General features: G+C 43.9%; 1 protein-coding gene across 4 annotated transcripts in view; it reads left to right on the forward strand.

The window, feature by feature from the left end:
* Window positions 1-14,857, forward strand: part of LOC115132965 (sodium-coupled neutral amino acid transporter 4-like) — a 37,816-nt gene extending 22,959 nt beyond the window's left edge. For all 4 annotated transcript variants that reach the window (XM_029665719.2, XM_029665720.2, XM_029665718.2 and 1 more), the window contains 4 exons: window positions 3,526-3,650; window positions 10,183-10,327; window positions 10,589-10,686; window positions 11,023-14,857. In XM_029665719.2, the coding sequence (XP_029521579.1) occupies window positions 3,526-3,650; window positions 10,183-10,327; window positions 10,589-10,686; window positions 11,023-11,127 (473 nt within the window). In that variant the 3' untranslated portion in view covers window positions 11,128-14,857. The remainder of the gene's footprint in view (window positions 1-3,525; window positions 3,651-10,182; window positions 10,328-10,588; window positions 10,687-11,022) is intronic.
* Window positions 14,858-24,684: the final 9,827 nt, after the last annotated feature.

Below are 24,684 nucleotides of genomic sequence, written 5' to 3' on the forward strand. Positions count from 1 at the left end.
GTTCACAGTATCGAAGGCAGCCGATAGGTCTAGAAGGATGAGAGCAGAGGAGAGAGAGTTAGCTTTAGCAGTGCGGAGCGCCTCCGTGATACAGAGAAGAGCACAGTTGAATGACTAGTCTTGAAACCTGACTGATTTGGATCAAGAAGGTCATTCTGAGAGAGATAGCGGGAGAGCTGGCCAAGGACGGCACGTTCAAGAGTTTTGGAGAGAAAAGAAAGAAGGGATACTGGTCTGTAGTTGTTGACATCGGAGGGATCGAGTGTAGGTTTTTTCAGAAGGGGTGCAACTCTCGCTCTCTTAGCCAGCGGTCAGGGATGAGTTGATGAGCGAGGTGAGGTAAGGGAGGAGGTCTCCGGAAATGGTCTGGAGAAGAGAGGAGGGGATAGGGTCAAGCGGGCAGGTTGTAGGGCGGCCGGCCGTCACAAGACGCGAGATTTCATCTGGAGAGAGGGGAGAAAGAGGTCAGAGCACAGGGTAGGGCAGTGTGAGCAGAACCAGCGGTGTCGTTTGACTTAGCAAACGAGGATCGGATGTCGTCGACCTTCTTTTCAAAATGGTTGACGAAGTCATCTGCAGAGAGGGAGGAGGGGGAGGGGGAGGAGGATTCAGGAGGGAGGAGAAGGTTGCAAAGAGCTTCCTAGGGTTAGAGGCAGATGCTTGGAATTTAGAGTGGTAGAAAGTGGCTTTAGCAGCAGAGAGAGAAGAGGAAAATGTAGAGAGGAGGGAGTGAAAGGATGTCAGGTCCGCAGGAGGCGAGTTTTCCTCCAAGCCCTGTTCTGTGAGCTCGCAATGAGTCGTCGAGCCACGGAGCGGGAGGGGAGGACCGAGCCGGCCTGGAGGATAGGGGACATAGAGAGTCAAAGGATGCAGAAAGGGAGGAGAGGAGGGTTGAGGAGGCAGAATCAGGAGATAGGTTGGAGAAGGTTTGAGCAGAGGGAAGAGATGATAGGATGGAAGAGGAGAGAGTAGCGGGGGAGAGAGAGCGAAGGTTGGGACGGCGCGGTACCATCCGAGTAGGGGCAGTGTGGGAAGTGTTGGATGAGAGCGAGAGGGAAAAGGATACAAGGTAGTGGTCGGAGACTTGGAGGGAGTTGCAACGAGGTTAGTGGAAGAACAGCATCTAGTAAAGATGAGGTCGAGCGTATTTCCTGCCTTGTGAGTAGGGGGGAAGGTGAGAGGGTGAGGTCAAAAGAGGAGAGGAGTGGAAAGAAGGAGGCAGAGAGGAATGAGTCAAAGGTAGGCGTGGGGAGGTTAAAGTCGCCCAGAACTGTGAGAGGTGAGCCGTCCTCAGGAAAGGAGCTTATCAAGGCATCAAGCTCATTGATGAACTCTCCGAGGAACCTGGAGGGCGATAAATGATAAGGATGTTAAGCTTGAAAGGGCTGGTAACTGTGACAGCATGGAATTCAAAGGAGGCGATAGACAGATGGGTAAGGGGAGAAAGAGAGAATGACCACTTGGGGAGAGATGAGGATCCCGGTGCCACCACCCCGCTGACCAGAAGCTCTCGGGGTGTGCGAGAACACGTGGGCAGACGAAGAGAGAGCAGTAGGAGTAGCAGTGTTGTCTGTGGTGATCCATGTTTCCGTCAGTGCCAAGAAGTCGAGGGACTGGAGGGAGACATAGGCGGAGATGAACTCTGCCTTGTTGGCCGCAGATCGGCAGTTCCAGAGGCTACCGGAGACCTGGAACTCCACGTGGGTCGTGCGCGCTGGGACCACCAGATTAGGGTGGCCGCGGCCACGCGGTGTGGAGCGTTTGTATGGTCTGTGCAGAGAGGAGAGAACAGGGATAGACAGACACATAGTTGACAGGCTACACAAGAGGCTACGCTAATGCAAAGGAGATTGGAATGACAAGTGGACTACACGTCACGAGTGTTCAGAGAGTTAAATTTACGTAGCAAGAATCTTATTGACTAAAATGATTAAAATGATACAGTACTGCTGAAGTAGGCTAGCTGGCAGAGGCTGCGTTGTTGACTAAGTAGGCTAGTTGGCATTGGCTGCGTTGTTGACACTACACTAATCAAGTCGTTCCGTTGAGTGTAATAGTTTCTACTGTGCTGCTATTCGGGGCTAGCTGGCTAGCTAGCAGTGTTGATTACGTTACGTTGCGTTAAAAGAACGACAATAGCTGGCTAACTAACCTAGGAAATCGCTCTAGACTACACAATTATCTTTGATACAAAGACGGCTATGTACGATCAAACAAATCAAGCCGTTGTACTGTAATGAAATGAAATGAAAATGTGATACTACCTGTGGAGCGAAGCGAAATGCGACCGGATTGTTGAGTGCAGAAGTTCTGTTCGGTAGACGTTGGCTAGCTGTTGGCTAGCTAGCAGAGTCTCCTATGTTAAGGACGACATAAAACTACACACTCTAAACTACACAATTATCTTGGGTACGAAGACAGCAAAGACAACTATGTAGCTAGCTAACACTACACTAATCAAGTCGTTCAGTTGAGTGTAATAGTTGTGCTGCTAATCGGTAGACGGTGGACTAGCTAACGGTGGACGTTAGCTAGCTGGCTAGCTGCAGGGCAGTGTAGACTGCCCTTTCACCTTTATTTAACCAGGTAGGCTAGTTGAGAACAAGTTCTCATTTGCAACTGCGACCTGGCCAAGATAAAGCATAAAGCAATTTGACACATACAACAACACAGAGTTACACATGGAATAAACAAAACAGTCAATAATACAGTAGAACAAAAGAAAACAAAGTCTATATACAATGAGTGCAAATGAGGTAAGATAAGGGAGTTAAGGCAATACATGGGCCATGGTGGCAAAGTAATTACAATATAGCAATCAAACACTGGAATGGTAGATGTGCAGAAGATGAATGTGCAAGTAGATACTGGGGTGGAAAGGAGCAAGATAAATAAATAAATACTGTATGGGGATGAGGTAGGTAGATAGATGGGCTGTTTACAGATGGGCTATGTACAGGTGCAGTGATATGTGAGCTACTCTGACAGCTGGTGCTTAAAGCTAGTGAGGGAGATATGAGTCTCCAGCTTCAGAGATTTTTGCAGTTCGTTCCAGTCATTGGCAGCAGAGAACTGGAAGGAAAGTCGACCAAAGGAGGAATTGGTTTTGGGGGTGACCAGTGAGATATACCTGCTGGAGCGCGTGCTACGAGTGGGTGCTGCTATGGTGACCAGTGAGCTGAGATGAGGCGGGGCTTTACCTAGCAGAGACTTGTGGATAACCTGTAGCCAGTGGGTTTGGCGACGAGTATGAAGCGAGGGCCAACCAACGAGAGCGTACAGGTCGCAATGGTGGTAGTGTATGGGGCTTTGGTGACAAAACGGATGGCACTGTGATAGACTGCATCCAGTTTGTTGAGTAGAGTGTTGGAGGCTATTTTATAGATGACATCACCGAAGTCCGAGGATCGGTGGTCAGTTTTACGAGGGTATGTTTACCATATCTCTCTCTCACACCCAGTTCCGGCCTTTTGTATTGGTATGTCTCTTAATAAAGCTCGTATTCTTTCTTTCTCCCAAACACAGGAAACGTGGAGGCGGAGTTGCTCCACACCTTCACCAAGGTGTATAAGTTTGACACCATGCTCCTGCTGGTCCGTCTGGCTGTCCTGACCGCTGTCACCCTGACTGTCCCCATTGTCCTGTTCCCTGTAAGTACAACGAGGCATCTGCTCAAACGCACGCAGACACACACACACACAAGCAGAGACTCGCACACACATGCATGCACACAGACACACATACACAAAACATATGCACACATTCTCACGCATACAATCTATGCAGACACATTCACACGCCGCTCAACACCTAGGACATTTTATCCAAATGAGATAAAAATCCATTAATTATTTTAATACCAACAAGAGGGTCTCTTTCTGTATTGGCTGAGTTAGTGGGTGTGTTGACACGGCTGGTTTTCTTGCTGAACTTGGTGAAGCACAAACTGTTCTGCTGTGACGTTAGCAGACTCATTATTGGACTTTCAGCAATCCCGTCAATCCAACTCCCCAGGTCCCAAAGGAGAACCAGCCCAGGTTTTCAAAGCTCTGTTTGTCTGTCTTAAGCTTCCTTACAAGAGCACTCTGTCCCTCCTCCAATCATACTCTCGATCATACTTTAGACGTACAAGCAAAAACACAAATTAACACACACACGCATACACAGCTTTGAAACAATTACACCCCTACACTGCTCCCCACATGATGCCAGACATATTCAGTCTCTTCCTTCTGGGAGACACATAGATGGACACACATCAATAGGCTCAGCATGTGAAAGCACGGAAATGTATTCACTCACTACTGTAAGTCTCTCTGGATAACAGCGTCTGATAAATGACTAAAATGTCAATGTGAAAAAGCAGTGGTACAATAGACGTCTTGTTCGTCACAAGCTCTTTAGCCTGGCTGCCAAGGAATACAGTGTAATGTTCACAACTCTCCTGTCTCTCATTTCCCCCTCTCCTCTCAGCAGCACATTGTCACCAGATGCTGTCCTTGCAAATAAATGCAGTTCAGTCACTTGCTACCGTCCTTATTTTGTTCAAGTCTAAGCTGCAGTTTAGCCTTGGGTTTGTAGTGTCAGTTCAGGTCTGATACTGTGTTTCTGATCCACTGGTTATTATGTAATCTCCTGTTCATGCTGCCTGCCTGCCGTGCTGCCTGCCTGCCTGCCTGTCTGGTGTGTGAGTCACTGAATGAGAGCGTTGGCCTTGCATGGCCGTACCTGACCCCCCTATATGGCCGTGGGCTATATTTGTCTTGGCCCTAGCCTGGCACAGGAGCCCATAAAGGGCTGAGGGTCTCAGAGGTGTCATGGACCTACCTCCTTTGTAGCCTACAATGAACCATGCATTAGCACTTAGCAGTGCCCATTAGAATTGATCCTCTCAAAGGACTTAGTTGACCCGAGGAACATTAATGAAGATGGTAATATTAGATTTATGGAATGTTTTTTTTTCCAGTGATCAAAGTGCCATACAGGGCAACTGCACCACATTTCCACTGTTTACCTACAGTCACTGTAGCTTGCAGGAGATGGGTTCTTGTGATGGGAGAGACAGTTTTAGGCTGGAAGGGTTAATGGACTATGTGGTGGTGTTACACTGAGCCACCAGTAGAGGGCAGGGGAGAACTGTCAGCCCCGTGGCTCTAGTCAGCCCTGCTTGGAAAGAGGTGGGGGGAGTATCCGTTTTGTCTGTGGGCTACACTGATACTCCCACATTCTTACACGCCCACAGAAACACTCTCTCTCTCTCTCACACACACACACACACACCGAGAGAGAGAGAAACACACACACTCACCAGCTCTCTCGCTGTGGGAGTGAACACTTCTTTGGTCATGGGAATGTGCGAGTGAATCTCACAGTCCCAGTGGAAGTTTACAGGAGATAAGCCCTGAGCAGACAGTGGAAAAACCCTCACTGTGACCTCCACCTTAGAGAGAGGGAGGGAAAGATAAAGATAGAGGGAGGGAGAGACAATGCACTCACTGACTACTGCAGCTGACACCAAAATGCAGTGTCAGAAGGGAGGCTATAGGAAGACGCCTAGTGCCCAAATTAATTAGTTTCTTGCGCGCCAAGAGTCGAGTAGTGACTAACGGATTGGGTTCAGTCAGTCCCGATGAGCTCTTCCCAGCTACCTAGTTTATGCTTATGGCTAGAAACTTCAGCGAGAATTTTAAACTTGTTGAAATCATTTTGTTTTTATCTGAGTATATATCTTTTTTTATGTAACGTTAGACGTTAATGCCGTAGTTGTACATTTTTGGTCAAATCTACAATAAATGTGCTTCAGCTGTCACCATGGTCTGTTATTGGCTACACTATCTAGCTACCCTTTCCTTACTGTGGCAAGTGCAGCGCAAACTCTCCCCATTGAGCAGTAGATTGTATCCAGATGGTCACTACAAACATTACAAGTTATTTCTTGTCTAGGCTTCTATCCTACTCGGAATAAAATCAATTTGGATGGAACGATTTGGAGATGGTGACCAATAAGACAAGTTATTTCTCTCATCGACATAATCATCACGTTCTTTAACAGGTTTTAACTAGCGCCATGCTGTTGCCAGGTAGCCAGCATTACCTATCTGTGAGGGGCTTATCGGGACGACTGACTGAACCAAACCCCTTCGTCTCGACATGACTCTCAGCTGCGCCACATACACTTCATGACCAAAAGTCACCGAACATCTCATTCCAAAATCATGGGCATTAATAATATGTTGGTCCCCCCCCCTTTGCTGCTCTAACAGCCTCCACTCTTCTCCACTAGATGTTGGAACATTGCTGCGGGGACTTGCCTGGCTCGCGGTCGGCGTTCCAATTCATCCCAAAGGTGTTTGATGGGGTTGAGGTCAGGGCTGTGTGCAGGCCAGTCAAGTTCTTCCACACCGATCTCAACAAACCATTTCTGTATGAACTTCGCTTTGTGCACGGGGGTATTGTCATGCTGAAACAGGAAAGGGCCTTCCCCAAACTGCTAGCACAAAGTTGGACGCACAGAATCGTCTAGAATGTCATTGTATGCTGTAGCGTTAAGATTTCCCAGATTCGTCCGTTGGACTGACAGATGATGAAGCCTGGTTCATCACAGAGAACGCTTTCCACTGCTCCAAAGTCCAATGGCAGTGAGCTTTACACCACTCCAGCCGACGCTTGACATTGCGCATGGTGATCTTAGGCTTGTCATGGCTGCTCAGCCATGGAAACCAATTTCATGAAGCTCCCAACAAACAGTTCTTGTGCTGAAGTTGCTTCCTGAGGCAGTTTGGAACTTGGTAGTGAGTGTTGCAACCGAGGACAGACGTTTTTTATGCGCTACATGCTTCAGCACTCTGTGGTCCCATTTTGTGAGCTTGTGTGGCCTACCACTTCTCGGCTGAGCTGTTGTTGCTCCTAGACGTTTCCACTTCACAATAACAGCACTTACAATTGACTGGGGCAGCTCTAGCAGGGCAGAAATTTGACGAACTGACTTGTTGGAAAGGTGGCATCCTTCGGTGCCATGTTGAAAGTCACTGAGCTCTTCAGTACGGGTCATTCTACTGCCAATGTTTGTCTATGGAGATTGCATAGCAGTGTGCTCGATTTTATACACCTATCAGCAACAGATGTGGCTGAATTAGTTGAATCCACTCATTTGAAGGGGTGTCCACATACTTTTGGTCATGTAGTGTACATCATCCATTAGGGAAAGGGGGATACCTAGTCCGTTGTACAACTGAATGCATTCAACTAAAATGTGTCTAACGCATTTAACCCAACTCCTCTGAATCAGAGGGCACCAGGCGTGTCTGTGCAGCCTCTCCCATAGCCGAAAGGCTCCTTGAGCAGGCCGTGGTCAAGCACAGGAACTAAGGGAGGAGATGTGAACATAAAGCAAGTACAGCATGTGGAATACATGTTTGGACGCAATCATGTCGATGTGTCTGCTGCCGTGTTCTCTGTAGCCATTGGCTACTGGTCTGTTACACCTGAAACTGTGGGGCATATGCATGGTATCTTTTCCAAACACATTAGTCCAGGCCTAGATAACCCATCGTCAAACCATTGATTTCCCCCCCTTGACTGCTGCTCAGGCTTCAACAAAGCATCAAGCGCATTTTCAGCGCAGTGAGTTCAGTTCACCGCACAAGCTTGAGGATATAGTTGTGGAGACATAGGAGAGGTGAGATGAAAGTAACCAGTCATGCTGGCATCACGTTGCCAGGTGTCCAGCCCTCTGAATCACGAGACGTGACATGTGAGATCTCCCCTTGAGAGTCCTTTGCTCTTCATTTGGCAGAGAAGCCTTCAGCACCCAGATTAACGTTTGCTTTGTCTCTGAAGCACTATGTCCTTTATTACAAGCAGGAGGGCTGGGCTTGTGTAGGAGGGGCGAGGTGAAAGGGTGGGCTCAAACAGTAAAGAACCTAAAGGCAACAGTAAAGATACTTGGTCACGAACCAGCAGGTTTTAATGAAACAGTGTTTAGATGTGGTAGGCAGACTTGTCCCGTTCCCATGCTCTCTTTGTTTCATGGCTCCTCAATAACAGGAACACAAATATTTAAATTACCTCAAGTCAACTGTTCATTTTGATGTTTAAAAAGTAACTTAAAGTGTTCTTAAGTATAACGATTCCTGTTTTCATGAGTCATTTTAATTGACCTACAACATTGTTTTTGAACGTTGGTGTGTAATATGATCTGTTATATTGTGATATTCTATGGCCTCATCTCAAGGTGGTTGACCTTTTCTTGATCGTATCTCTAAATAAAGCAGTGGGACCACTTGTCTGAGAAATATAAACGCAGGAATAGGTCCTTCTATCTATTAACTTTGGTATTTTCTGCTGCTTATGGCTCTGTAATAAGATGGGATTCTGTTTGTTGCAGTCACATGTTGATGGTTACATTGGCCTTGTAGTGATGTTATTCTTGTGATGGGGTTGTTAGGTTGCTGCTGAGTTTTCCCCTAGAGGGCAGGTCAGAGAAGGCAAATCCTGTGGTGCACAAGCACAACCCAGTTGGCTGTGACCAAAAGTAGCCTGCCATGCATGCTGTCTTTTCACAATGACTTCATGGAAAATAAGCTTATATTTAGTGAGTTAATTATATATCTGCCCTTGTTATTGCTGTAATACACTATTTTCAGGGTCATTTGACTGGCTTTATAAAGTGAACCCTGTCACCTGTCTTTGATAGTGGTTGAATAGGCTTGTTGGATGTGGTGGGAAAGGGTTTAAAATGGGTTTTATTTCTGATGGTCAGTCAATTGAGGATTTCAAAAATCTCAAGTTAAAACCTGTCTATCTTATTCCTGAGTTTATGGTGTGATTGTTTCTCTTAATCTTGGATTTACCTTTTTGCTCTTCCCTTTTTAATGTCTTCCTCCCCTATGAAAAAAGCAGGGGCAAACCAAGGCATAGTAATACTATGCCATATATCTAGCTGTAGCTGAAAAGGTTGCAGAATCTTTCTTGGTTGGAGCCCAGGAGGCTCCCTGGTTTTGGGCCATGTTGCTAGCTTTTGGCTGGCCTGGTAGACCCGGGTACCTTAGCAGCGGTGGCGCTTTGCCACATATCTCACCCCAGTGGGAGCTGTCATAGCGGGTGGAGGGAGGGAGATGCAGGCAAATATTGCATGGTGCACTCCAAAGGCCCTGCGCAGGATCGTTGTTGGGCGCTGAATAGTTCAGAGCCTTGGCGTACAGGTGGGTAGAAATGTCACGCCCAGGCGCCAGGTTTTCACCGGCCCAATTATGCCATGACTGCTGGGAGAGGGGATTGTTTATTATCAATGGGGGGAGGAGGTAATTTTACCTTGCAGAGTTACTGCCACGCCTTAAAATAATTTTGGTGTAAATCTCTGCCACTCCTTCATACATTCTTTCAGCAAGGTGTCAGTGTTGGCCATTTTGGCTCTTGATCCACAACTCAAAGAGAGCAGCGCGCCATCAACCCTCCCCAAACAAGTATTTAGACTGAAACATGAACCAGCCGAGTGTCTCGTCTTTCTGCTGTCTAAATGTCTACGTAGGAAAGGTATCATTAGTCATTAAAAAAGCAAATGAGAGGATTTCAATAAAGGGAAAAAAGGGAAACTGTTAAGTGACAAGCGTTGCCTTGGGGCAGAACACGCCTATCCTGCTGCCTTCAGTCCCTCCTTCTCTGGCCCTCGGCTGATGCAATCCCAGGGTGCCGTTACAGGAGGCTCTCCCAGAGTTAATCCTCTGCCTTTTGAATGGCGCTTTAAGCCCCGCCTCCTCTACCTCAACCGGCTGGCCCATAGCAGTTGCTTTTCACCTGATACCCGTGACCTCTCACCCAGTGAAGTCTTTAACTCAATGCCTTGAGCTGTGCAGCTCTCAGCCTCTTAGCTGGTGGCCTCCTTCCCTGCCTCTCTGCCTGGCTGCCTACTTAGACTCTCACATGCTGCAGTTGACACACTTCAGTCAGCAGCCAACTGTGGGAATTGGCCTGTGGGCTTAGACTAGTTTGCAGACATGACTGATGATATAGTTACCTACTCGCCCTTGAATTTGTGTGTGTGTGTGTGTGTAAGAGAAATAAAGACAAAGTGCTGTATTAATCAATACATTAAAAAAACACTTTACAAGTGGTATCCTAAGGGTCAACTGATCGTCAGTATGTCGCGGTTGATCAGACATTATAAAGAGGTTTGTGTTGCAGATCCGTTCCTCCATCAATACGATGCTGTTCAGCCAACGGGAGTTCAGCTGGGTGCGTCACATGCTCATCGCCGCCTTCATCCTCCTGTTCAACAACCTGCTGGTCATCTTCGTCCCCACCATCAGAGACATTTTCGGCTTCATCGGTGAGTCCTCCTCAACCACAGCAGTGGTCCCCAAACCCATTCCTGGAGAGCTACGGGGTGTGCAGGATTTTGTTCCCACCAAGCACTAACACTGATTGATGTCTTGATGTGGAGGTATTTCATTGAGTGAGGTGTGTTAGTGCTGGGCTGGCTCAAATGCCTGCACACCCTGAGGCTAGTGCTGTCTAAGTGAGGACATTTGTTTAGACAGAAAAAGCTAGATGACTGATGGTGGTCTTCTTCCTGTTTCCCCTCTGACAGGCTCCTCTGCAGCCACCATGCTCATCTTCATCCTCCCTGCTGCCTTCTATCTACGCCTGGTCAAGTCTGTGCCGATGCGCTCCGTGCAGAAGATCTCGGTAGGTGTGCGGGAAACAATGGTGCACGGACACTCAACACAAAATCACATACGGTGACTCAGACACAGAACAGCCACTCTGACGCACGCAACATATGACACACACGAAATTAGCACCCATCAACATGCCCATACAGACACACCATAGCTGTTATTAGAACAGACAGCACTTAGACAACACCCTGATTTACAGAGTTACAGCAGTCCCCCAAAACAAGGTTTCCCAGAGGCCCACTGAGGTTCTTGGCAAAAAATGATTGCACTGAATGTACAGATATGAACACTTCACACAACCTCCTCTCACAGTGTCGTTATTTTTTTTCCTGATGTCTTTTAGGCGGCCATTTTCCTGGTAGTGGGCATCATCTTCATGTTCAGCAGCCTGTCGCTCATCGTGATGGACTGGATCCACAACCCTCCCGGCTCCGGCAGTGGTCACTAAGACGACCCCCCCTTACCTCCACCCCCTCTCACCTCAAACCCCCTCCCCTGACTGTGCCTTGGGGGTAAGGTCACCGGGCCCGGGGGGTGCCCCCACACATCACCTACAGACTGAGTACGTCAGCGTACTGTAAAGGGGCGGTTCGCTTTTCTCAACCCCCACCCCTTTCCACAAAGTATTACTGGATGGGACTACGTTCTACGACTGAAAAATTTAAGTTCGTTATTCTTTTTCTTTCTTGTTGTTGTTGGATGGTTTAGTTCTGTAGAATCCTCCACAACAGGGGCTCGCCGAAAGGACACAAAGTAATCGAGGAGGATGGTCAGAAACGGGAGAAAAGGTCAGACGCTGCGGCTGTTGCTGCGCGCCCTGCCGTAGTTGTCTAGATAGCCCATCATCTCTACTCTGTGATATTCCCTGAGAAGAGGAAAAAATACGAGCAGGGACCTCAACCATTAAACGGTCTAGAGAACCCAAAGAGAACGAGAACTGATCTGAGAGCTGCCACAATTGGAGCTGGTTGTTATTGCAGGTGTGGCTTCAGGGCAATGGGCTCTGCACACTTGAAGATTAGAGAGAGATGTTGGACAAGGGTTCAAAAACAAAGAGCACTTTTAGCATATGTTTCAAGTTTTAATGTATTTTTAACACATCCAGACACACACAAGAAACACACACACATACAGCACGCCATCTACACTAATTGGAGCTATTTTGCTTATTGTCAAAAATGTATTTTTGTACACCTAGGGAAAAGAAAAGTCGATGTAACCGTACATATGACAGCTGTAGTATCTTTTCCGAGCTAGAGCCTGGAAAAAGTTGTTCTGAGTGATATTTGTAAACTAGGTTTTGTAAAGTAGTTTCTATTTTATTTTATACTCTCACAATCAATCACATCACCAAAGTTTGTGCACACACATATTTCTCAGTGGCTAGTGTGTTGCTCTCAAAACATCCCTTGACAGCATCATCAGATCAGACATTAGCAATCGTACACATTGACAGACACATACACCAAGTCAACATTTTCAGCCATGTCCATTCTCCCAATCAACACTTAACGTGATGATCAACACACACTGTCAGCCATTTTGAAACCGCCCAGTAGACTGAGCTTCAAACAAGAGACTCCATTCATTCAGTGTTATTGTCGCAGAGATTTGAATGTTGCCAAGTTTTGAATGTACCGGTACTTGGCCAAACGTCTACTGATCTACTGAATGACAGTTGACGTGTTTCTTTCTTTGCCTTCTTGTCCAATGTGTCACACTACAGAGCCCTTGGGTGAAATGCAGCGAACAATACCAGGAGATGAGCTCATGTTGATGGCTTGAGATCATTTTCAACTTGTAACTCCATCTCTTCCTAAACTTCATGTGAAGTGAACTGTGCTATGAAATACAACTAGTGAACGCTAGTTTCAGTGAAGAGGAACAACAACAGAACTCTGTGAGAGTTAAAGAAGGTCTACTGGCAGTATACCATACAGGTTATTTAGCTATTGGTGTTGGCACAGCGATCTTATAACCCATGAGAATGTTTTTCTTCTATCCCAGTGTGTAAAACCATATCTTGTAACAAAATTCAATTGTGGGAAAAAATATTGTGGGTAAATAAGCGATGGATTGAACCTCCAGACTGTGCTGTTTCTGAGATACAAGATAAGTTATTTTATCTGTGTTTGCAGTTCACACCTTAAAGGGGAAATCTGCAGTTGCTACATTTTTGGACTTGTAAATGAATGATTTGTACCCATTGATTCTTGAAAAATATCAATTGTGAATGCCTCGAGCTTAGTTTAACCGTCGTACCCCATCAGAACCAAAAATATATGATTGGTTTACTCCAATGTTTGTAAACAACATAAATGTAAACAGTATATAGCCTCAAAACATGGTTAAAACCATAATTTTGATATCATGGATGGTCAGTCCTTGCATCCTTATATCTCAACCTTCAGCTTTTTCTGGAACCGACGGGGACAACACTTTGTTATTGCTTCAACTGCTGATTGCCCCTTTAAGTTCAATATGGGTCATAATTTCAAATGTGGAAAAGATTAGAGAAATGAAATGCATCCACTGTTACTTAGCAGGCTTGTCATTTGGTGATGGTTTTTTTACCAGCGATTTGTTTATGCCAGATTGCTGCTGATAGTAGATTTAACATAAACAGTATGTGTTTATTACTGTAATTGTGACTCGTGTTACTGTAATTTACATCATTTCAACGGACCATAATTTCTTAAAATGCCCTAATTAATTAATTAACACCACGATAAATGAATTTCCAAATATTGTGCCGTGCTGAAAAACCATTTGTCAGTAGGTGGCTACATTAGCAGTTTGCATTCGAAGCATAGAATACCTGTTTTCTTAGGTGTTAAAGCAGATATGTGTTCCGAATGGATCCAGCCAGAATGGACAACATTTACAGATCCTTTATGGATCTACATATGCATGAAACAAATTGATATTTCAAATGAAATGGTATAGTGTGTGCATGTTTTGGATTACAAACATGGTCTTTTCTGACAACTTGTATATGCTTTGTAAATAATCTTATTATATGGTACTCACTGAATTATGTGTGTGGGGGGTTGTAAGGGATTTTACCAGAAGTCTTCTACGATGTTATTTTAGTATTCAATGTTTTCGATTTTGCTCTATGATGATATTTCTTTTTTTTTATGGAAGCTTGTACATTTGTAGAAAATCTCTACCCCTTGTCATTTCTTTATAGTTACATATCTGGAGGACCTAGACCTTGAATTAATGAATGGTTTTGTCGGTAATGTTGTCTGATTCCGCAGTCCTACAGGGGCTGCAGGGTCCAAGTAGAATGTCAGTGTTGATGTCTTGCGAGACTTGGGTAGATATTGCCTATGTTGAGCTGAAGTATTTCATTCATGCCATGCGGGTGGGTGCGCTGTCAAGAGATCAATGACGTTCAGATCACATGCTTTTAGTAAGAACCACCCTACAGCCACATTTGAGATGCGGTCCGCATCGATAGGGGCTGCTGGGTCTTTGCTGAAATTCCTCCTCAGCCTCAGTTACTGTATGTGAAGATACATTTCATGAAGTGTATTGACAAAAACCTTACTATTGTGTGAGAATGCAGAAACCAATCTTTGCCTTAATAATTGCAAACTTCAGTTCATCTAGGGAGCAAACCTTCGGGTCAGGTACGGCACCAGATGTAAGACCTTGGTCAAAGTGATTTTGTCATTCATTTTTTAACATTCAAAAGGGGGATGTTTTTTTCCCCCAATGAAGGACTAGAGCGGAGAGCACAAATGTTGGGGTCTCAGACACTCAAGAAGGGGGTCGGGGAGGGGCTCTTTCAGCGCTATGCCTTCAATATCACTCAGGTACAACTGTAGACTGTTGTAGCATAACATGCTGTAGTCATGACAGGTGACTTTAATATACGTTAAATGACCAAACACACTGGCATGCAAACTACATGTCATGTGTTTGACAACATAAAGTAGGATTCATGCCGGAGGGTTTAAGTAATGTGTTACCCCAAAAGCATCTGCCTTATCTGTAACCTGGCCCGAAAGAAGCACTGGGTCAGCATCGGTGTCCTGCCGTTCAGTGTCTGCTTCCTGTGGATCAACTAACATTCAATTGTATATTTGCCTGAACAAAGGGGATTTTTGTATCAGTGAAGCTGTTTCAATATCATGTAACATGAACAATAAAAATGTGGAATAAACTTGGCTGCATCTCTCTGCTGTTGAAATGAGGGAAGAACAAGGACTTGTGCCTACCTAGTCCACCAGATCAGAGGCAGTAGGGATGACCAGGGATGTTCTCTTGATACATGTGCGAATAGGACCATTTTCTGTCCTGCTAAGCATTCAAAATATAACGAGTTCTTTTGGATTTCAGGGAAAATGTATGGAGTAAAAAGTACATCATTTTCCTTAGGAATGTATAAATAGTAAAGTACAGATACCCCAAAAAACGACTTGAGTAGTGCTTCAAAAGTATTTTTTTTTACCTGAAGTACTTTACACCACTGAATAAGGGACCTGTTTGTGGTATATTGCCAATATCCCACAGCTAAGGGCTGTATCCAGGCACTCCGTGTTGCGTCGTGCATAAGAACAGCCCTTAGCCGTGGTATATTGGCCATATACCACATCCCCTCGGGCCTTATTGCTTAAGTAGTACCCGGAATAAACTAACAGTGCAAAATTCTCTTTTGCACTGATTATTATAGCTACTGAAAACACAACTTGATTTTTTAGTAATGTGTCTTATAAATGCCTTGACCAGTTTTAGTATAATCATTTGAGTACCAAAACTCTTTGTAAGTATGTGAAATATTGTTATTTATTTCAACATTGACAACAAGGTCTAATTCATTTACATTTTATTGAACCTCAACTTATAACATTTTCATTTCATTCCTTCTCTTCTACAGCTGTAGTGTTGATGCTATTTCATCATTATCTCTCAAGCTCCGTGACAAATATGCAATATGTCTAATGGACGTGCGCACTTGTTTGGGGTTATATCTACTCACCAAATCCCCTCTCTCCCTGCCCACGGCTGGTGTTACGTAAGGTGGCGACGACGCCTGTGACCGACTTGATTTGGGAGCAATTTTGCTGGCATAATGACATAGTGCAGACTGGCCTGTCCAGAAATATACCTCTATCCTGTCTATTTAACATCCAGCCCTGACATCTAGCACCCACTTGTCATGTTCCAGGACTGGTCACAGGCTGGTGGGAGCTAGGAGGTGTTGTCCTCTACCCTCCACCTTACCAAAAACATCTAAGATCATGAATCAGCCTTCAAATGATGAGGAGCAGGTTGTGAGTTTCATTTGAATTAAGACACTATTCTGGCTGTACAGTAGCTCAAGTGCATTCAGTTCATGGTTAATTATGAATGCTATAAATGTTATTTTATTTACGCTATGAAATTTGGGGAAATACCATAAGTAAATTACAAGAAATTGGGCTATGAAGCAATACCACTAAATGTTGTAGTAAAATATAACAGTAAAAAATAGAATACTACTTTCTTGTATTATTGAATTTGTTGTGTGTCTGTGTGTCTGAGTGTCTGTGTGCCTGAGTGTCTGTCTGTCTGTGTGTCTGAGTGTCCGTGTGTCTGAGTGTCCGTGTGTCTGAGTGTCTGTGTGTCTGAGTGTCTGTGTGTCTGAGTGTGAGCACCAGCTCATAGCCTCACTCCGGATGCAGGTCACACTCCTCTGCATGGTTCCCTGTGGATCTGGTTACATAACGCCTCTGGATCATCCCCTGCCTCTACCACCCCCTCTCTCTTTCTCCCTCTATCTCTTTGTCCTCACCCTGTCCCACCAAGGACACATACTCACCTCATTTTCAGTGATGCACTGACCCTCCTTCTGTGTCCTTCTATGACACTGTGATACAGTAATTCATCCAATGAGACGTCTCAGAGATTTCCTTTCAACACAGAAAGGTCTAGGCCAATGCCATTTATGTTGATATACGGCTCTGGTCTAGAGAATTCCATATACAGTAAATATGCTGTAACACAATAATGTGTTTGTTGAAGAGGTGAGTACAGAATCCTCTGTAGTAAGGCTTGTGATGCACTGTCATAGCAGTGACATAATATGCATTATATGCAGTCATTAACTCTTATGACAGATGACTTAAAGTGATTCTCCAGAACTTTTGTATAATTTCAGCCAGTAGTTTTTAAAGGGGTGCTAACGAGCCAAAACGGGTCTCCGTTTTTTGTGTACTACGTCATCCAGTTATGTATGATATGTTACGTCCTGCAAATTCACATGATATGTTACATTTGTACAATATGTTGTGAAATTGTTGTGCTTAAAATGCCTGACTGCATCTTTAACACTATGGCAGATGTCAGCTAATTGACCATCTGTAAGTTTAGCTAACTAGCTTAGCAAAATAACGGTTTGTGTCACAACTGAGTCAAGTTAGTTGCCATGAGCTGACATCAGCTGTCATGACTTCTTAGGGCATCTTATGCCATAGTTTTTTTATTTATTGCATTTTTAAAAAATTTAACCTTCATTTAACTAGGTAAGTCAGTTAAGAACAAATTCTTATTTACAATGACGGCCTACCAAAGGCAGGCATTACAAAGAGGTGATGAGGTGAAGTGTTACCATTGAGGATAAATGCCTCTATGCCTGCTGATTCCATTTCCCATTAACCAACAGCACATACATCAATATCTCCTGGCAAAGAATCGATAGGAATTGATTGTAGCCGGCAAACTGACATATTCCCCGGAAACAGAGCCATGGTGTGTTGGAATTCAAATGCTGTATACATCTAAGACACATGCAGATGCTATTTGAGGTTGTGTACATGTGAGTCACATATAGTGAGCTCCAAAAGTATTGGGACAGTGACACATTTTTTGTGGTTTTGGCTCTGTACTCCAGCACTTTGGATTTGAAATGATACAATGATGATTGTGGACTACAGGAAAAGGAGGACCAGAGCACGCCCCCATTCTCATCAATGGGGCTGTAGTGGAGCAGGTTGAGAGCTTCAAGTTCCTTGGCGTCCACATCACCAACAAACTAACATGGTCCAAACACACCAAGACAGTCATGAAGAGGGCACAACAAAACCCTATTCCCCCTCAGGAGACTGAAAAGATTTGGCATGGGTCCTCAGATCCTCAAAAGGTTCTACAGCAGCACCATTGAGTGCATCCTGACTGTTTGCATCACTGCCTGGTATGGCAACTGCCCGGCCTCCGACCGCAAGGCACTACAGAGGGTAGTGCGGACAACCCAGTACATAACTGGGGCCAAGGTTCCTGCCATCCAAGACCTCTATACCAGGCGGTGTCAGAGGAAGGCCATAAAAATGGTCAAAGACTCCAGCCACCCCAGTCATAGATGTTCTCTCTGCTACAGCACTGCAAGCTGTACCGGGGTGCCAAGTCTAGGTCCAAGAGGCTTCTAAACAGCTTCTACCGCCAAGCCATAAGACTCCTGAACATCTAATCAAATGGCTACCCAGACTATTTGCATTGCAAATTACCTCTATTTGCATTTACATATTACCCCAATTACCTCGACTAACCTCGACTCTGCACCGGTTCCCCCTGTATTTTACTGCTGCTCTATTTATTTATTTAATGTATTTTTTCTTAAAACTGCATTGTTGGTTAAGGGCTTGTAAGTAAGTGTTTCACTGTAAGGTCTACACCTGTTGTATTCAGCGCATGTGACATAACATTTGATTTCATTTGAACTACAGTGCTGACTGTCAGCTTTAATTTGAGGGTATTTTCATCCATATCGGCTGAACCCGTTTAGAAACTACAGCACTTTTTGTACCATAGTCCCCCCATTTTAGGGGACCAAAAGTATTGGGATAAATGCAGTTATATGTATATTAAAGTAGTCAAAAGTTTCGTATTTGGTCCCATAGTCCTAGCACTCAATTATTATGTCATGCTTTTGACTTTACCAACTTGTTGGATATCATACCCTCAAGACATGCTAACCTCTCCACATTACAATAACAGGGAAGGTTGGCATTTTGGGGGGGGTATAATATTTGTAACATTCTCATTCATCAATATTCACAATGAATTCAATACCTTTGGAGCTCAGTGTAGTTGCGTTGCCTTTTCACCATAGACAACATGACATTAAGACTCGTCTTCTCAAACAGTACAGTGCCCATTACAGGACTGGCCTTTCACTTCATATACCAGGCAATTTAGACAGTCTCCCCTGTAGTTATATTGCATGGCTATTATGGTCCCAAACAATCCATGTAACTACAAGGTTCCATAATTACTTAGCGGGTGTGTATGTAGACTTAATTGGCCCCGCCTGGCCACTGACCACACCCATATTCACTTAAATAGAAGTTTATTGTTCATCAAAGTTCTTGTGGACTAATTATTTGGATTACTTCATACATTCTCCAGTAACTTGGTTGGGTAAAACATTTTGACATTCAACGCTGCTGGATTGAATTGTGCCTATTTGGGGGGATTTCTTCTTTCTAGACATTGGATTTTGGGTGTCATCATTATCCCTGCAACGTTGAAGATCTTTGGCTGTTACATTTACATTTACATTTAAGTCATTTAGCAGACGCTCTTATCCAGAGCGACTTACAAATTGGTGCGTTCACCTTAAGACATCCAGTGGAACAGCCACTTTACAATAGTGCATCAAGGCTGTGTTTATTTAATAGCTACTGCGTTTACAGGCAACTCTATACCTTGTGCGCACTCTTAATAACTTAACCTGGATCAGTTTGTTATGTTACACAGACTGCCATGACAAGGTAAATAAAGGCTTGCCTACCCTGTACTTTTGTCTTCACATCCTCCACATCTTCTGCCTCTCTTTAACCCCTCCCCTTCTCTATTTAACCCCTCCCGTCCTCACTGTAACCCCTCCCTTTCTCTATTTAACCACTCCCTCTCTTTAACCCTTCCCTTTGTCTTTTTAACCCCTCTCTTTAACTCCTCCTCTCTCTCTTTCTTCCACGTCCACTTTCACCCACTGCTCTCCACTATTCTCTCACGCCCTTCATTATGTGTTACAGTTGCGGTCAAATACATTGGCACCCTTGCACTTTACAATGATGTGCAATGGAGAGGAATGTTACATTTTGTCTTTTAGAAAGTGGCATCTTACCCTGTAGGCATCTGAAATGTACCACTGGTGAGATAAGTTACACATAGATGAGAATCACTTATATCCAACCAAATTCATGATCATTTTTAATAGTTTAGTCCAGGCCATTTTATCACTCCTTTTTTTTCTTGGCCCTGTGCAGTTGCATATCAAACAAATACATACAGTATGTGAAATAAATAAAAATCAACTTGTTTTAAAATAAATAGTGAATTGTGCAAGGGTGCTCATATATTTAACCACAGCTATATGTCTTATACCTCATCCCTCCATATCCCTCTCATCCAATTTGTCTATCCTCTTTTCCAATGTCCCTCTCCCTTCCTCTCTTCCTCCTCTTCCACTTTAACTTTAGACATTCTTACCCTATGTGCCTATTTATTTATTTTCCCCCTAAAGTTTCTCTCCCTCTCTCTACCTTCATTTCTTCTCATTCCTTCCCCTCCCTCCCTCAGATCATTATTTTATGAGGATTAACAGTCCTGCACGGTGGGGAGAATTCCAGGAAAACTGTCACCTTTAATAATCCAGTGTCCATGTTTGAGATGCCCTCTGTCAGATCGCATAGTCCTGCCACCCTCGTGTAGCCTGCATTAGGAACATACCGTATGTAATGGAAACGTCTGGGTCGTATTCACTAGGCACCAAGTGGAAGAAAACGGACGGAAACAGGGAGGCACTAACCTAAACATGTCCAATAAAAAACGTTAGTTTTCATTGCAAAATGTGTTCCGTTGCGGTGCGTTTTGCTACGGTTTGCACTAATGACCCTGATGGACACAATCACAGACTAACTGGAGCAGTTCAGTTTCTCCCACTTCTGTTAACGTTTACACAAAGGTTGAACGTCGGATGTAGGGTTGTCTGACAGCGATTATTTGTTTGAGTTTGGACAACTGTTGTGATGACGGCCTGTCTCTCTAGTTCTGTTAGCGACAACTGCTGAAACGTTTTCATCAGCTATTTTGGAGATATCAGTGATGATCAGTTATTTTAGATATAACAGTTGAAATGTTATCATTAGCCTTTAGAGATATCAGTTGTTATGATCAGCTATTTTAGTTACTTATAGCCTATACTGTACATGATAAGCTATTTCAGTATACCCCGTTTGATCTGTTTTGGTGGAGTTGAATGGTTTACTGCTCCTACGTCCTTTACTGGTAGTTGTTGTGTCACACACAAGTGGTGGTCAAGACCCTGTAAATGGCGATATGGTGAGAGAAGCAGCCACTTGGTGTGAGAGAGCAACCTTTGACCACCACCTCCACTCAGAATGACCATGATTCTGACCTCTCAGGAACCCTTGTTACCTGGTCAACATGTGATTGACAAATGGTCCAATCACAGAGACACAGGCTAAGGTGTAATGAGAAGCCATTGGCTTTTCTGAAGCCACGAGAGCCCATAGGCATTTTCCCGTCCCTGGGCTAAACAATCCTAAGAGCACTTCCATGACTATAGGCTACAGATATGTAGAAATAAAGTATTATTTGTGTATGACAATCCAATGCGATGACATTGCCTCCAATGTTTACTGTTGACTGTTGCTAAACGAGTCTCACATGCATCAGACTCTGAAGGTCAAGGCAAACAAACCGGCTTGCTTTCCGTGTTTCTAAATTTAAGTACAACTCAAATGGAACCGTGAATGAAAGCAGGTTTGGGCAATGGCCTTGGAAACTAGGCTAGTTGGCCAATTCAATGCCACAGTCTTGACACATACAGTATTGTACGTAGGCAGCGTCTGTCTGAAATGTTAGTATACCAGTTGATGGTCACAGTATGATCCTAATGTACCAGGACAAAATGTACAGCACCAGGACATAAAGTCTTCATGTGCAAATGATGGCCTTAATATATATGCTGATGGACTGGATGTCGTAAGTATTAAAAGGACCTCAAATCCTGAAGTTGATTTCCACTAAGGTCCATCACAGGAGCATTCTTCAAGTGGTGCCTGTATGTGCCCCTTCTTGTCACAAACAGGAAATAGATTCATCATGGCACGTTCAGTCTTTGAGTCACTGAAAATGATGCAACATGGGTTTTATGGTGGAATCCCGTTTATTGCTTCCTGTTGATAAGATACACAGCTTTGATCATTTCTGAGTCACTGGTGTTGTAGCCTTGAAAGAACGTGAGCTTTTCCAATGACATTCCTAACACAGTGATAAGCCATCCCGTGCAGCAGATTGCTCCCACCTAAATCAATGGTTCAGTCCAAAGGTAAGATTGAAAGAAACCCTTGGCCACAGAATGGTCTTCGAGACACTTTTCAGACCACTATGTACAGTACACTTTGTTGTTATAATGTGACAGGACAATAGTCTTTGACAGTATATCCTGTGACCAACTCATACCATGGAAATTGATTGTATTTGTATGATCCTGGCAGCTCTTAGGAGAGAAAGAGCACTGTCCCAAAAGGAAGTATCTATTTAGGTCATTCACATTGTCTGACAGACTAGCGCTGGATAGGAGTGACGCCACCTACCGGAAGACAGTTTATTTATTTTTTACAGTGCATACATTTTTGTACTGGTCCCCCATAAGAATCAAACCCACAGTCCTGGCATTGAATGTGCCATGCTCTACCAACTGAGCCACACGGAACCATAATGGGTCATTCCTAACGGAACCAAGCACGTAGCTTTTCAAGCCAATCGCTCTACATTTTAAACTTACTTTATCAATAGCTACATTATCTGAGGTAAAAATCAGTGATTGGATTGGTATCAGGATGCTGGACGTGAGTTGACAAACTTTATCTGAAAAGTGCTCGTTAGCTAACCGTATCTTTCCGGTGTGAACTTCAAAAGCTGTTCACTTGTTATTTGGTGGCACTGTTTGTTTTTTGGGAGGTATGCAACAGCAAATGTTTTCAAAAAGTAAACGCAGAGTCATCCGGAGTTGCGATAGAGTGGCCATTGATGTTCTCTCCAGGTGTAAACCTGAGAGCACCAGAGGGAAATGACTGTGCAGGAAATAAATTAGACTAGAGACATACAATGAGAGGCGTCTACACCGCACACATTCTCTCCTTCTTTATAGCCATAATGTGTCGATCATAGGTGATCCTAGACCAGTAATTAGGTTATTGCATGTTTTTCCTTGACATAATGCTGATAGCTAGTGTGTTTAGACTGATATGTTCATTATGGTTATGTAGGCTGAAGGGGAATGTTAATGCCAATAGGGAGGCTTGATAGCATTGTGCTCTGTCACAGGATATGCAATGCTTGGTGCTGCCACATGGATCTTCCAGGAAAGTAGCAGTAAAGCAACTAGATGACTGTGGAACCAGGCCTATCTGTATATAATGCTGTGGACGGAACCATGATGTTATAACATGAGGGTAACCTGTTTGTTGTGTTCCCAGACGCTACCGATTACTATCCACTGTGCCAACCTCTAAGGAATGGCACTGTCGCGTCTTTGGCTATGCCGGATTAAGTGATATGACATGCTATTCTATAAAATAATTTCTGTAATTAATATTACCTGATCAAGCTAATCATGTAAATGTAATTAACTAGAAAGTCGGGGCACCACAAAATAATGTTTATAGAGATGTTATCTTCTGAATAAACTCTTATAGACCTGGTAATCTTTTACCTCAATAGCAGTCAATATTTCATCGTCACCTTATTCAGTCTCATCTGAAAGTTGTAAATTCTTAGTTATCTTCACAAACCCTGGCTATCAAGTTGAAAAAATGTTGGTTTAATTATTTATTGACTAAATACCTAAATAACCACACAGAATTACATCGACACAGAATGGATCATACATTGATTACAAATTATGTCATAAAGGAAAACGTCCCTTGCGGACGGAACAGATATGACGGCTGGTTACACAAAGAAAGGGGATTGGGTTCTGAATGAAAGAGCGGGAAGACTAAGGAACAAAAAGGTTTTGTGTCTCTATCGGGCCGTAGGCAGCTATGCTATTGTAAATACAGTATCTTATGCATTCTAAATAACTGCCCATTTGGAAAAGGAAAATGCAATAAATATTTACTCTGAGCTACGCTTCGTTAGATTGGTTGTAGATAGAAGGCCTGGTTGCCCAGCAGGGATCTCTTGTCCTCTGAAGAATTTCTCTGGTGGTAACCTGGATACGTTGTAGTATCGTTATGTGTGTTAGACTGGTTACTTCGTCCGTCCTTTCCTTGCCCACGTTCACAGCGGCTGCTGCTAACTCAACGGCTAGGAGGTATCACTTCTGGAGTACATAAGAGTTCAAAGTTCATACCAAGTTGCCATACCTTTAAGCTCGTGCTATATTCTGGCTGGTATAGTCGAAATTCATCCTTTCGGCGTGTCGATCGTCACCTTTACATTGAACACGATGCTAATTTTGTTAGGTTATTATCTGAGCCCTTTAAACATAGGTCCGTCGTCCTCACGTCCTCGGAACAGAAAGTTGGATTTTCGTCAACGGGCTTATATCGGGGTGAAGAGAATGGTGTTTCATATCATAGTTTACAACCAATGTCTGTTCACTTGGGTGGTGCCTCTGAGTGAGCAGAGTTTCTCTATGACAAACCATTTTCTGATTTAAGAAGCTAAAATTACATTTCATCTTTTTACAAATAGTTTCATATTTAAACATTTAAATTGCACAATAATTCCATGTGAATCTGATAACTAGAATGTGTCGACTTTCCAAGATACAGGTTTATGTCATCCTGTCATTAGTAGTAATGTCTGTCTATGACAACAACTGATCTGAGATCATATTCATTAAGTACCAATGCATATTTTCAACTGGTTGGATTACCGAAATATGATTCCGTTTCCCACCTTTTGATGTTACCAGACTCTCTATGTTACAAAGGCTTTACAAGAGTCAACTCTATAAAGTAGAGAGAGAGAAAGGGGG

Source organism: Oncorhynchus nerka, linkage group LG8, assembly GCF_034236695.1.
Source record: "Oncorhynchus nerka isolate Pitt River linkage group LG8, Oner_Uvic_2.0, whole genome shotgun sequence".
In the NCBI taxonomy this organism is placed as follows: Eukaryota; Metazoa; Chordata; class Actinopteri; order Salmoniformes; family Salmonidae; genus Oncorhynchus; species Oncorhynchus nerka.